General features: G+C 38.9%; 1 protein-coding gene across 2 annotated transcripts in view; it reads right to left on the reverse strand.

Annotated features, from left to right (window-relative positions):
• The window catches only part of PON3 (paraoxonase 3), a 39,094-nt gene that overhangs the window by 3,702 nt on the left and 21,874 nt on the right, over positions 1-13,518 (reverse strand). The window contains exons 5-9 of one of the 2 annotated variants that reach the window (XM_028490026.2): positions 9,359-9,485; positions 4,332-4,529; positions 3,263-3,344; positions 2,890-3,018; positions 411-460 (exon numbers count right to left, since the gene is read on the reverse strand). In XM_028490026.2, coding sequence (XP_028345827.1) covers positions 411-460; positions 2,890-3,018; positions 3,263-3,344; positions 4,332-4,529; positions 9,359-9,485 — 586 coding nt within the window. Of the gene's footprint in view, positions 1-288; positions 461-2,889; positions 3,019-3,262; positions 3,345-4,331; positions 4,530-9,358; positions 9,486-13,518 lie in introns of those variants that run through there. The other variant, XM_007117340.3, reaches the window with a different exon arrangement.

The following is a 13,518-nucleotide window of genomic DNA, read 5'->3' on the forward strand; positions in this document are numbered from 1 at the left end:
GCTCCGCTGCACGTGGGATCCTCCCGGACCGGGGCACGAACCCGAGTCCCCTGCGTCGGCAGGCGGGCTCTCAACCACTGCGCCACCAGGGAAGCCCTTGACTTGCAATTAGGTGGATATTACGTAATCTCTCTGCTTCTTTACTTCTATCCATGAGAAAAGCCGGACACATTTTTATTGGTGTGTCCAATAAAAATTTATTATTTAGTTATTTTTATTGTCATTTACTTACAGTTCCAGTTATCATATAATTAAGGGTTTACTTTTACCAAACGTGTAGACTTTTTGGAATATCTGGACTCTAGAGCACGCAGTATAGAGCTTTGTGAAATACGGTGCCTATGAGAAGCTTCCCCTGGTACACAGAAGCCACAGAGCTGCCCTGAAGCATTGAGCCATTGTTGGCATACTCAGTGCTTATCCTGGGCTTCTCAGACAAAGCATTCCGGATGCGAAGTACCTGTCAAGAAAGATCATTCATTAGTAGACTATGAACAAACAGCCATCAGAGATGTTTTCCTTCCCAAATACTCCAGGAGTAATATGTTTCTCAGAAATCAATAAGCTAAAATCCGTACATCTTCAATCTTTTCTTTTTCTTCTTCTGATGAAAGTATCAGTGTCCTAACGATACCTAGTCAGTCAAGTGGACTAGTGATCTCACATTAGCCAAATTCCTCAACAGATGGTTTACACAATTTTGTTAGTTCGGACTTCTCTATAGAGAGAGGTAAGAACCGTGAATGCTCTTATCTAATCTTGAGTGACCAGCATTGCTCCCTCTGTGGAAAGGTTCTTGCCTTTGACTGGGCATACAGGATGAGGAGGGAAACACGGGACAAGATAATGAAGGAACAACCAGTTAGCCAGCCAACCCAACCCAGAACCAGTAGATGGTAGTTTTCACAGCTGGACCCATCCCTCAAGGAAGCATAAAGAATGCATACTTTGGAATTCAATCTGACACATCACTGCCTAGTACTGTTATTGATACACAGGATTTACACAGTTTAGTTTGCTAATCAGTAAATACATAAGTGCTCAGGTTTCCAAACAGCCTGGATGAAGTTCACTCAAATAGGGTATGACGTGAATTAAATTAGGATTTAATTGAGGATTAGGATTTCATGAGTCATGAGTCTATATCAACATCTCTTATTAAAATAGAATTTAGTGTTTTTTTGTTTTTGTTTTTGTTTTATCTTGAGGAAGTTCCTACAACTTTATCTCAGGTTTGTTCCATGGAAATACTCAAGCTGGAACTCATGTAGAAAACATTAGCCTCCACCAAAAATAAAGGGTGTCAGTGATTGTGAAGAAAGAAGTCTTATTCAAAATAAACAAATGATTAAACTTGAAAACAATTTTCATATCATTCTATGGATCGTATTTTCATTCTCTTAAAGCAGACATTGTTGTTGGGCATTTGTAGAAAAGTTATATGTATCACTTTGGGGGGCATATATCTGAGGCCAGGGTAGCTTAGGGTAACAATTCTTCAGGTTCTAGTCCCAGGCTGGACTTTTGTTTCTTTTTATATTTTTTGATGTTTTGGGGAGTTTTGTTTGGTTTTTTTTTTTTTTGGTTGTTGTTGTTTTTTGTCAAGAAATTGTTGACTAGGGAATTCTCTGGCAGTCCAGTGGTTAGGACTCCGTGCTTTCACAGGCGAGGGCACGGGTTCAATCCCTCGTCAGGGAACTAAGATCCCACAAGCCATGCGGCAGAGCCAAAAACAAAACAAAAAAAGTTGTGACTAATATGTTAATAAAAGAAACAAATTTTTTTTTATACTAAAGAATAGCAATATTGGAAGCAGAATAACTGTATGTTCTACTTTACCCACTGGGCCAATTACCAGGGTGGGATTTGAGTCTCAATTTCCCAACTCCCCAAACCTAGATTCAAACATTCTCCTCTTTGTTCAAACCTTACCTTCTCAATGAGGCATAGCCTAGTCTCCATATTTAATAAGACCTGCCATCCCTCTGTTCACAGTAATCCTGATCCCTTTTACTGTTATGCTTTTTCTTCCCATAGAACTTAACCACTTTCAAACTTACTATCTAATTTACTTATTTCTTATGCTTATTGTTCATTGTCTTTCTCCCTCCCTAACAGCAGAGGTCTTTGTATGTTTTGTTTTCTGATTATTTTCTAAGCATTAGAACAAAGACTAGTACATTATAAGTGCTCAATAAATTTTTGTGAATAAATCTCTCATAGTATGTGTGCCAAGAATTTATATCTGTATTTAAATTCACTAGGGATTTTTTTATTCTTAAGCTCAATGCTTTAGAAATTGCAATGCTTTATGCTATTGTTTCTAATGTCATATAACATTCAATGGCATATGATATTATTTTAGAAGAGATTTAAAATAACATCTATAAAATGAGACATTCTTCAACACTATCATATATAATAGAACCTGCGGGCAAAATCTAATTTTGTTATGAGGCTACAGTCGTTTAAACCCTTTCATGGGAGCTTCCTGTTGGGAAGTATGAAAGATGTTTCCATATATGACTTTCCCTTTGCCTAACTTTAGGGCCTGCTCAGAGCCTACATCCTGATTGGAACTATGATATGGGAATCTGGGTCAATATGAATAATCAAGCTCATATTTTCCCATGATTCCCAATAGCAAGTACAGCCTTTGCAAGGATGGGATATGCTGTTTAGCACTGATGTTAAACTGTCACCAGGTGACTTGAAGGGGTTAATGGGCTGTATCTCCCCATCCTGCCCCAAATCTTTACTCTTTCCATATGCAGAATTTGTTCAATTCTGGAACATCACATATGACCTGCTAAATTCTCCCAAGTCACCTCAACAAATTGTTTGTTCTTGCTGCTTTTCCCATGAGCTTAGAGAAGTATAAGAACTTACTTCTGACCCTGGAGGATCCTCAGTATTATACATCAGCAGCTTGATGGCATTAGGATGGCATCCTGCCAAAATATCTCCCGTGTCAGGATCAACAGTTAAGTTATCCACTAAGGTGCCCAACTGGATTACCTTCCAACAAAGAGGAAGTAGTGAAGACATTGTTTTGACTTTCTTCCCTACCTCCTCCCTCCCACCAGCTCCTTCTGGCTCCTGAAATTAGATTTTTGCTACTGAATTTTAGAAGTGCAAGCATAATCTCACCAACATTCTTCTAAAATAGTCTCGTTTCCTTCATTCAGGGAGCACATTCCCAGGTCAAGCTTGGGAACTAATGTAATAGAACACGTTGTGCGGGAAGACAGGGTACTTTTACCTTGAGTTGAGTTAAATCCCAGTTGTCATGTTTTTTCATTACATGAATGTTCTTATCCAATATATCAGCTACATAGATATACCTTTGAAGTAAGTAACATTTACATTTAAGCAAGTAGTTATGAGAGATGATACTAACTTTTATTTTTGAGAAGAACTATACAAATTCACAATAGCTCAAAGTGCCACTACAGTGCCTTTCTAAACCACAGTAAAAGATAATGGAGTGGTATTTTTAATACTCTTGAAGTGCTTTAAGTAAGCGTTGAATAGGAGATATGACCATAAGGTAATGGAATTGTGTTTCTAGATGACATATAGGCTCAGTCTCATCAGTTAGGAGTCACACTTTATTCTTTAAATTGAATGGAGGTAAGGGGACCTCTCATAAGTCCAATAGAGCCTATACTTCCAGAAACTCGTGCTTGAAAAGAAGTAGCAGATGATCGTGAAACTCAATCACAATTATTTTTAAAAAGAGGAAGAATACTTAGTGTTGTTTTCCACAGGGATCATCTCTATTTATTATGTCACCTTTACACTTAATATTCATGGTACTCTTCTTTTTAAATAACCTTCCATTTTAAAAACACTTTAAAAGAGTGTTTCTCATAAAATTTTATGCTGCATAAAATAATGTCTTCTCATAGAAAATTCTGCTGTAGTATAACAGGGAGTCTGAAACTTATACAATCCCAATGTCCAATCTAAGTTGGGTCTCCCTCTCCAATAAGGACTTTGGGGTAACTGAACTTAGTATAAGTGATTAAAGACCTTCTAGCCTCATAAGGGGCAGAGGTATCCTGCATTTATACTCTTTTCTAGTCACATAAGAATTTGGAACAAGGACCTCATGTCCTTGAGTCAAAATCCCTCATTTTGTTGGGGGACCCTAAAGTGCAAGAGGGCAATGGTTGGCTTAAGATCACACATTTATTGTGAACCCTGGCCACGCTGGATCCCTCCACACATGTATTGACTACTTAAGCCTCAGGAAGTAAGCACTTCTTCAGGGAAGGAATCCATGAAAATATCAAGGGTAAAGGGTTGGAATTTATAAAAGAGCTTACTTCTTGTCTGGTGAGATGGTGATCCCATTGGCAGAACTAAATCCTTTGGCTACCACTTTAACCTCTCTTGGACTGTAGAAAAGAATGTAAGTCCAGCGAAGATCCATGACCATCTCTAATAGTACCAAGAAGTTGGTAAAATAGTGGTCTCTGGTGGCATAGAACTGTTCTGCTCCGAGAACCACAATGTCATTCACACTAAAATGAAAAAGAAAAAAGAAAAAAAAAACCATGGGCTATTTAAAATCACTAAATCTCAAAGACCAATAAATTCATCAGTTTGAAAAAGTATACATGAACTAGTATGGATTAAAGGATTCCACAGAAAGTACATGACTTTTCATTGCCCTGATGGATTTTCTTTTAGCCATTTGTTATTTTCTCACTCCTCCCTTCCACAGAAATCAGCAAAAACAGACAAGTAGACAAATAAACCTCAAATCTAAATCTGTTGACTTGCAACTGTTTTTTTTTTTTTTACAGGTGAAAGAGGGATTCTATAATTCCCAACATACTCTGAACCTGATAGAACAAATCTAGGTTTTTTAAAATTATTATTATTTTTCTTTAAACAATTGCCAAGACTGGAATCAAAGATAAATAGAAGGCACAACAGTTTTGCTCTGGTTTTATGTTATTCAGATTTTTTAAATTTTTTTGTTTTTTTCTTTTTTTACAAATACAAATTAAACATGAAAAAACTCTACTTCAAAAAAAAATCTAACAGTTCAAGAAAAGCTTATCAGTTGCATTCTAGACATTTAAAACCTATCTCACAATTTAAATTTCAGTGGTAAAAACAGTAGGTTTTGGAACTGTTTGGTGATCCCGTGTCCAAAGAAAAACTCCACTAACACCTTTTATTCAGTTTTTAACCATACCAGAGAGAATCTAAATTGTCAATTTTTCCAACGGCAATTTTTCCACACCAGAAGGTAGTCCTGACTCTCAAAGAAGAGATAATTTGGGTTTTTCCTGCCTTCAAAATGTTTATCAAATCCTGCAATTCTCCCAGGATTTTGAAACATGTAGAAAATAAGTAAGAAATAGTCCAATGAACAAAACATACCAAATGTCAGTAATAAGCAAGAAACATTCCTTTGGGGAAACTGTTAAAAAAAAATCCAGTCTGTATATGCAAGTAAAGCAGGGAAACGCAGTCTTTTTTTTTTCTTCTTTAAAAATCCATTTTTCCTAAAATATCATTCCACAAAATTGGAAGTGAAGGACTAAAATGGGGGGGAGTGGTAAGGAGCACACACCATTAACACAAAAAGTAAAATTGTACAAACTTAAGCAGTTCATGATAGACTAGGATCAGATTCCAAGATACCAAAGGTTGGCTGAAGAAATTCACCGTTTTGTGGGAGCTAGGGTTTGTACTGCTGCCTGAAGATCGGTGAAGAGCAATTCACTGCCTTGGAGCACTGTCCCTTCCCGCTGCAAATCCTGGTTTCTGCACCATGCCTCCGCGGGGTGGGCCTCTCATCCCACCACCCAGCCCACCCCGAGGGCCTCCAGGTCCCTGCAGGTGGTTATCTCGGCGGTCCCCTTCCTGGGCGGCTTGAGTCTTCTTTTCTTCCACATTCAGATGGACCTCACCTCTGAACATGATGGGCCTGTTGCTAAGCACCTTCTGAACAGGCTCAGAATCATCAAACACAACGAACCCAAAATTGGGTAATTTCCCACTGTTGTTAATATGCAGCTCCACCATATTCCCTTAATTTTGAAAAAAATCTTTAAGTTCTGATCTGTCCACCTCATAAGCAGGTTGCCAATAAAGAGCTGGTCAGGGAGATCAGCTCGGTGCTTTGTGTCCTCCTAGAGGGGTGGGAGGGAGATGCAAGAGGGAGGAGATATGGGGATATATGTATATGTATAGCCGATTCACTTTGTTATAAAGCAGAAACTAACACACCATTGTAAAGCAATTATACTCCAATAAAGATGTTAAAAAAAAAAAAGAGTTAAAAAAAAAAATGAAGTAATGTATGTAGCTTCCGAGATGGGAGACTTTAAGAGGCAGTACAAGATCCACCATGCTTCCCTCACTCTTCCACAGTAACCAGAAACTTTTCTGATAAATGAGAGTGTGGTCCTCTCTTAAGGTTCTAAATGAGGACACCATAAAACTGACTGCCTGAATCACCTACATTGGATATGTAGCATGAGTATGAAAACAAGACAAAACTTTGTGGGTTTGAGCCATTAAAGATGCTAGGGTTTTTCTTTTCTATTATTGTAGCAAGACCCAGTTCATCCTGACCTTTATATTTTCTCTGCATAGGTGGGATTATGAGTGTTATTCTTTCTTATATATGTTCTTCAATACCATTGAAATTTTTAAATGAACCAAGTCTAACTCTTACAACAATTAAAACAAAATCATTTCTATTTTGGAAAAGAAAAAGAGATGATGACTAGAAAAAAATGTAAAAAAAAAAAAGATTGAACCTGTGTGTGTGTGTGTGTGTGTGTGTGTGTGTGTGTGTGTGTGTGAAGCTTCTTTACTCAGCAACTTTGTAAAATACACAATATTGTCAATAAAGTTAATGTGCCACCCTTTCTAGTGGCATTTATGATTTAAAAAAAATTTTATTTTATATTGGAGTATAGTTAACAATGATGTGTTAGTTACAGGTGTACAGCAAAGTGACTCAGTTATATCCATACAAGTTTACATTAAATTTAGGAAAGAAAAATTTGGATGAATCAGGAAATACTTTGAGGTTTTGTTGTACAATGACTTTCCCAATGTTATTGGGCTACTTGTCTTTTAGGTCTCAGCTTACGCAGTCCTTCTTTCAAAAAGTATTAACACCATAGATTAAGTTAAATTCCCTCATGATTTGTTCCATAGCACCTTGTTCTTCCCTTTGAAATGCTTGGGTATGTGTTTATCAGGGTACCTCTCAAGGTCCTCTTTAGATCCTCAAAGCCGCACCTGCCTTATTCCAGCTGGCACTATTTCAACCAGCTCTGCATAGGATCTGACAGACTTTCCACAGTGTACCCTTATAGCGCTTTACCTCATGTCTGTTATAGGCCTCTTACTCCCATTTCCAGGCTTCTGTGTCAAATTCAAAGCACAGGATATCACCAGACTTGCCTTGCACATGGGTAAAAAGGTATGTGCAGGAATTAACACCCCTTGAGGCAAACCTCTGACTACTGAGAGACGGTGGGGTGGGTGGATAAACTCCTCTTCCTTTCTTATCTTGGCCAGATTGTCTTGAAATGAGGTTTATGTTGCTTACTGAAGGGCAATCCCATGATTTCAAGCAGTCAGTTGCACTTAGCAGTAGCTGGCTTAACAATGCATTTGCTATAGACTCTCTCCCATATAAGTTTACTGGTGCTGCTGTAACAAAGTACCACAAACTGGGTGGCTTAAGACAACACAAATTTACTGTCTCATAGTTCTGGAGGCCAGAAGTCTGAAATCAAATTGTTGACAGAACCATGCTCCCTCTGAAGGTTCTACTGGTGGATCCTTCCATGCCTCTTGTAGCTTCTGGTAGCCTCAGGCATTCCTTGGCTTGTAGATGCATCACTCCAATCTCACTTTCCATCTTCACATGCATTCTCCCTGTGTGTCCGTCTGTCTTCTTATAAGGACATCAATCATATTGGATTAAGGGCACACTCAGCTCTAATACAGCCTCATCTTAACTAATTACATCTGTAAGGATCCTATTTCCACAAAAGGTCGTGTTCTGGGGTATCGGGGTTAAAATTTCAAACTTATCTTTTTGAGGAGACACAATTCAACCCATAACACTCCGCTTTCCCTGCCTCAGGCCACTCTCTGACTTTTGCATCCTGGGCTGGTACTCCCTAACAAAGGAGTTGTGTCTTGAGTTTTCCCTCAGGCTGTGCTTTCTGAGGCACTCTTCCCACAAGGTGATGTTACTGCATTTGACCCTCACAATCACCAGGTAGGTAAGTCAGGCCTTTGAAGGAATTCACATTTTGCTGAGGAAAACTGAAGCACAGGTTAAGTGACTTGTCCACAGTTTCTCAGTCACCCAGCAGTGGCAGTCCTGGTCCCCACTGTGCCTCAGAACCCAGCACAGTGCATCATGGGAAAAGTCAACAACTTCAAGTTCTCTTACTTCTTCTGCCTCGCCTTTTGTTGCCCCCAAATTCTATGGGGAGAAATTCAAATGTGTTGTTGAGAAAGAGAGCAAAGGAGAGAAAATGAACTTCCTTCCTTTTCTTTCCCTACTTTTCTACCTCATGGAAAGATTAACCTCTGCTGTTTTAGAACCAGTCTATCAGCGTTGCATCCATTTTATAAAAGATTCTTCATTGTTCGTTACAGGCTTGAAACAGGCAACCTAGCCAGTAAAAAACTTACAATTTTCTCAAAGATGTTCACCACAGTGATTAAGAGCCCAGCTTTGAAATCAGATGGGTCAAGGTTTACACCCTAGTTCTACCACTTACAAATTATGTAATTTGGGTAAGTAACTTACCCCAAACTGCTCTAAGTCTCTGTTTACTCATGCCTATTACTAAAGGCAGTTGTGAGAGTGAAAGGGAATTAGGGATTTTGGCACAGTGCCTGGCACATAGTCAATACTTAATAAATGTGAATTTTTATATATGCCTTCAGGCCTTTTTTCAAATGTTACTTTAAAACTTTGATTGAACAAAGGAATGGTCCTTCTGGAGGCTGGTTATAACACCCAATGGGTATGGCTTTCAGAATACAACCTACCAGAACAACTAAAGGGTGTGGGTGTTTAAAGAGCCCAATAGCAGGTTCTGCACTGTTGTCTTACGGAGGATGGAATTAGAGCAACTCTATAGGATTAAAATGCTTTCCAAAAGTTTGGAGAATATAAAGATATTCAATACCAAATACACCAATTTCTAGTGAGGTGCTGGGCAGTGTCACCATGAGAACCTTTAGAAAGCTTTAGAAGAAAAAGCTTCAAAACAAAAGTTTAACCAAGGCTGTGAACTAAAGAAAACAAAGCACACGGCAGAGGCGCAAATTAAATACTTTAATTCCATACCTTTTGAGAAGTTCGTGTTTTATAGTTTTCAGGTGTACCAAAGAACGTTGTTGTTCCTCAAATTTAAATATCTCCACAGTGGACTCCATGTGGGGATGATTCACAACATAAAGATAAACAATTTGGTCTAAAGTGGAAAAAAGACATAATTTCCAAGAAGTTTGCTTCTGTTGCAACTATTATTACACCTAGTATACAACTTGGTCATGTCCAAGGATTCTTCTTATACATCTTGCATTTGATCCTAGCAACCCATCTGATAGGTAAGTCAAACAAATGCCAGAATCCTCATTTTATTGAAGAAACTGACACTCAGAAGGTTAATGACTTGTCAGCAATTTCATCACCACCCAGTGGCAAAGCCAAGCCCAGATGTTTCTGCAATGCTCCCTTCAGCCTCACCTGCACACCCGCTCTAACAGGAAGATGCAGAACTACAGTGGTGCATAAACACGGATGCGGTTTCCCAAGGTGGCCCCTCAACAAGAGAAGTGGGTACAAGCAAGCAAAGCTTTGCCGAGAGTTCTTTTCTGTGAGAACTGCCTACATTGCAACACACGTTCAAGAAGTGTCAGGCCTGTCTAAATATTTTAAAATGAACATTTCCCAGATAGAGAATGAACTCCTGACACAAGTCACCTACCTGAGGTTGCAGTAACGATATTTAGTTATTCATGAACCCAGCAGACGTGGAATGTAAATACGAATGTAGAAGAAAATAGATTAGCCAATGTTAGGTATAACCAAACTCAGGAATGTTCACCTATCTGTTCTCATACTGGAATGTGAACTGCTGTGAACCGGACTGGGGGCAGTACTCTAGCTTCTCAGAGTACTGTTTTCTGACTTATCAGGAGTTCTAAGTCAGATGCACTCTGGAGTTTGAGAGAGCCTGGGCCCATGCTCCCATTCCGGATTTGATCTGCGTTCATCTCCCCAGTTCCTTTCTTGATGGGGTTTCCAGTCATGCAGCAGAACAAGCCAGAGCCCTGAGACGTGGGGCTTATACTCAGGGCCCCTGAACCACATGGGCACCTTTACCTGAATTAAGGAAAAGTGCTCCCTCGCAGATGAATCTTTCTTTTGGTCTGACCCAACTCTGTTCCAGGGCATGGCAACTCTGTTCCAGGGACTTGGCAAGCAGAACCTGAGTAGCATTTAGCCCTCACATGGCCCTTCGACAAGACACTCTTGCTGGACACAGCATGAAAAATACATTGCTGCCCTGGCTTTACCCCCTTCTTAAGTCCTCTTTTCATATAAGAGATGCTTGGTGAGAAGACTTTTGTTTTCTGTCTTCTCATTCATGCCAATTTATGTGTAATGTTTTGGCCTTATGAATTAAATACATAATTAAGGGAGGTCACTAACAAATAAAATAAGTTGTCAATCTTAACTTCTGAAAGCCTGATTATATGCCTGAGGATTAATCTGTAAACTGGTCCCATCTTAAAAAAAAAAAAAGCAAAAACAAACCGAAACCAACCCTTACCTCCCCTTCCTCCCTTAAAAAAAACCAAAAAACCCACCTCTAACACTATCCCATGGAACAAAATAGCTCCAGGTTAATCTGATCACTCATTACACCTTCTCCAATGAAGCATCATATGTCTAGCTGGGTGTCAGGCAAAAAAGTGATGACTCTCAAATTATTTAAATAGAGCCAGGAGCCCAAATTTCACCTGAATTAAGGATATAAGATTAGAAGTAAGACCATCTGGGTTCTACTCTGGCATTGCCATTTACTAATGACAGAAGTGAAGTCACACTTTACTGCATGTCTCTAAACTTCATTTCTCTATCTATAAAACTATCAATATCTGCCCTGCCTGACTCATAGGGTTCATTCATTTATTCATTTAACACATGTTCACAGAGCACCTAACATGCTGCAGACACTGTTCTAGACTCTGGGAATCTGGCAATGAACAAGTCACATATGCTTTTATGATGGTTACATTCTAGAGAAGAAAACAGGGAGGAAATAATTAGTAAATAAAAGAACATGGGAGTGGGGAGATATGCCTTCTTCATACAGTTGCACCAACTTGAAAAGTGACAGTTCAGCTTGGATCTAGAGATGAGAAGGAGCCCACTATAGAGCAATAGTGGGAGAGGGAAAGAAGGTTGTTATCTTTTAACATTAATAAAAGGCATTAATTACCATTTTGATGAGTGCTAAAAGAGGAAGTTCATTGAGAAGAAATACAGCAAGGTTCACAGCCTGAAATAAGATGATGGGAAGGCTTCCCTGAGAAGGTGACATTTAAGCTGAGGCCTGAATGATGAAAAAGAATAAGCCAGAAATAAGTGGAAAGACATTCCAGGCAGAGGGAATTACAGATGCAAAGGCCCTGAGGCATGCAGCATTCTGCAGGACTAAAGGAAATCCAGTGTGACTAGTCCAGAGAGTCAGGGAGACAGTGGTGTCCACTGAGGCTGGAGAGAACATCCAGATGCCAGAATATGTAGGGGTAGCGCCTAGGAAACCATTCTGGAGATTTGGGGTTTATCTTCAGAGTGACAGGAACAATATGGTGAATTTTCAGAAGGGAGTGACATGATCAGATTTGTATAAAAAATAATGCTTGCTTATAAAAACGGCTTGAATTGGTATAAGAGGGAAAGTGCAATCAGGGACCGCTGCAGAATCTAGGATAGACATGTTGGGGACTTGGACTGGGATGGTGCAGTGAGGATGGGGAGAGGTCAGCAGCTTGGAGAGATATGTGAGGGTTAAATTGGACAGAACTTTGTAACTAGTTGACTGAATGCAGCAGGGAGAGGGGAAGAGTCAAGGTTGGGCTCAGGGTTTTATTTTGAGGAATAAAATATATATAAAATGCTTTATAAACTGTAAAGCAATATAAAATTGTTGGTACAATTATCTTTTAAAGAACGGCTTGCTAGGCAAGTAAACATCATATATTAGATTTCAGGGGAATATTTAACCTACTTAGTAAAATAGTATTCAAGCATTTTAAAAGGTATCCATTTGTTTAAAAATGAACAAGTCTGTTGGTGCAGATGAAAGAATGAAACATTGATCGGTTGGATAAGTGGATTGAGATAATTATTAGTCATTTTTTTATTCATTTAAATCACTCTAGCAAATTTAACTTCACAATTAACAATGCATTGTAACTTCAGTATGTCTTTGGAAGAATTAAAACACCATTTATTTAAAATTTTTGATTTGCAGCACTTCCATTTGACCTTCCCTTCACGTATTAATAGATACTACTAGTGAGGTTTCATTCTTCTTATCTTCTACATGCTCTGTGGACCCACAGATATTTAAAAATTAAGTTAGTCTGAATTATAAACTATAAAGTAAAAACTAATATTGGAAATTATTGTTTTAAAGCATATACAGTGTATTCATAACTATGCTTTGTTTTCTACAATAGCTTTTTGAGATATAATTCACTTGCCATTAAACGCACACTTTCAAAATATATAGTTTAGTGGTTTTTAGTGTATTCACAGAGTTGTGCAACCATAACCACTATCTAGTTCCAGAATATTTTCATCACCCCAAAAAGAAACCCCATATCCATTGGCTGCCACTTCCCATTCCCCGCCCCCCACAAGTCCCTGCCAACCACTAACTACTTTTTGTCTCTATAAATTTGCCTATTCTGCACATTTAATATAAATGGAATCATACAATATGTGGCATTTAGTGATTGAATTCTTTCACTTAGGATAATGTTTACAAGGTTCATCCATGTTGTAGCATTCACCAATACTTCATTTCTTTTTATTGCCAAATAATATTCCATTGTATAAACATACCACCTTTTGGTTATGCATTCAACATTTCATGGGAATTTGGATTATTTTCACCTTTTGAGTATTAGGAGTGATGTTGCTATGAATATACGTGTGTAAGTTTTTGTATAGACCTATGTTTTCAGTTCTCTTAGGCATGTGTCAAGGAGTAGAGTTTCTGCATCATATGGTAGATCTACCTTTAACATTTTGGGGAACTGTCAAACTGCATTCAAAAGTGACTGCACTCAATCCCACCAGCAAGGGGCTTCCCTGGTGGCGCGGTGGTTGAGAGCCCGCCTGCCGGTGCAGGGGACACGTGTTCGTGCCCCGGTCCGGGAGGATCCCACATGCCGCGGAGCGGCTGGGCCCGTGAGCCATGGCCG

The sequence above is a fragment of the Physeter macrocephalus genome, chromosome 5, assembly GCF_002837175.3.
Source record: "Physeter macrocephalus isolate SW-GA chromosome 5, ASM283717v5, whole genome shotgun sequence".
NCBI lineage: Eukaryota > Metazoa > Chordata > Mammalia > Artiodactyla > Physeteridae > Physeter > Physeter macrocephalus.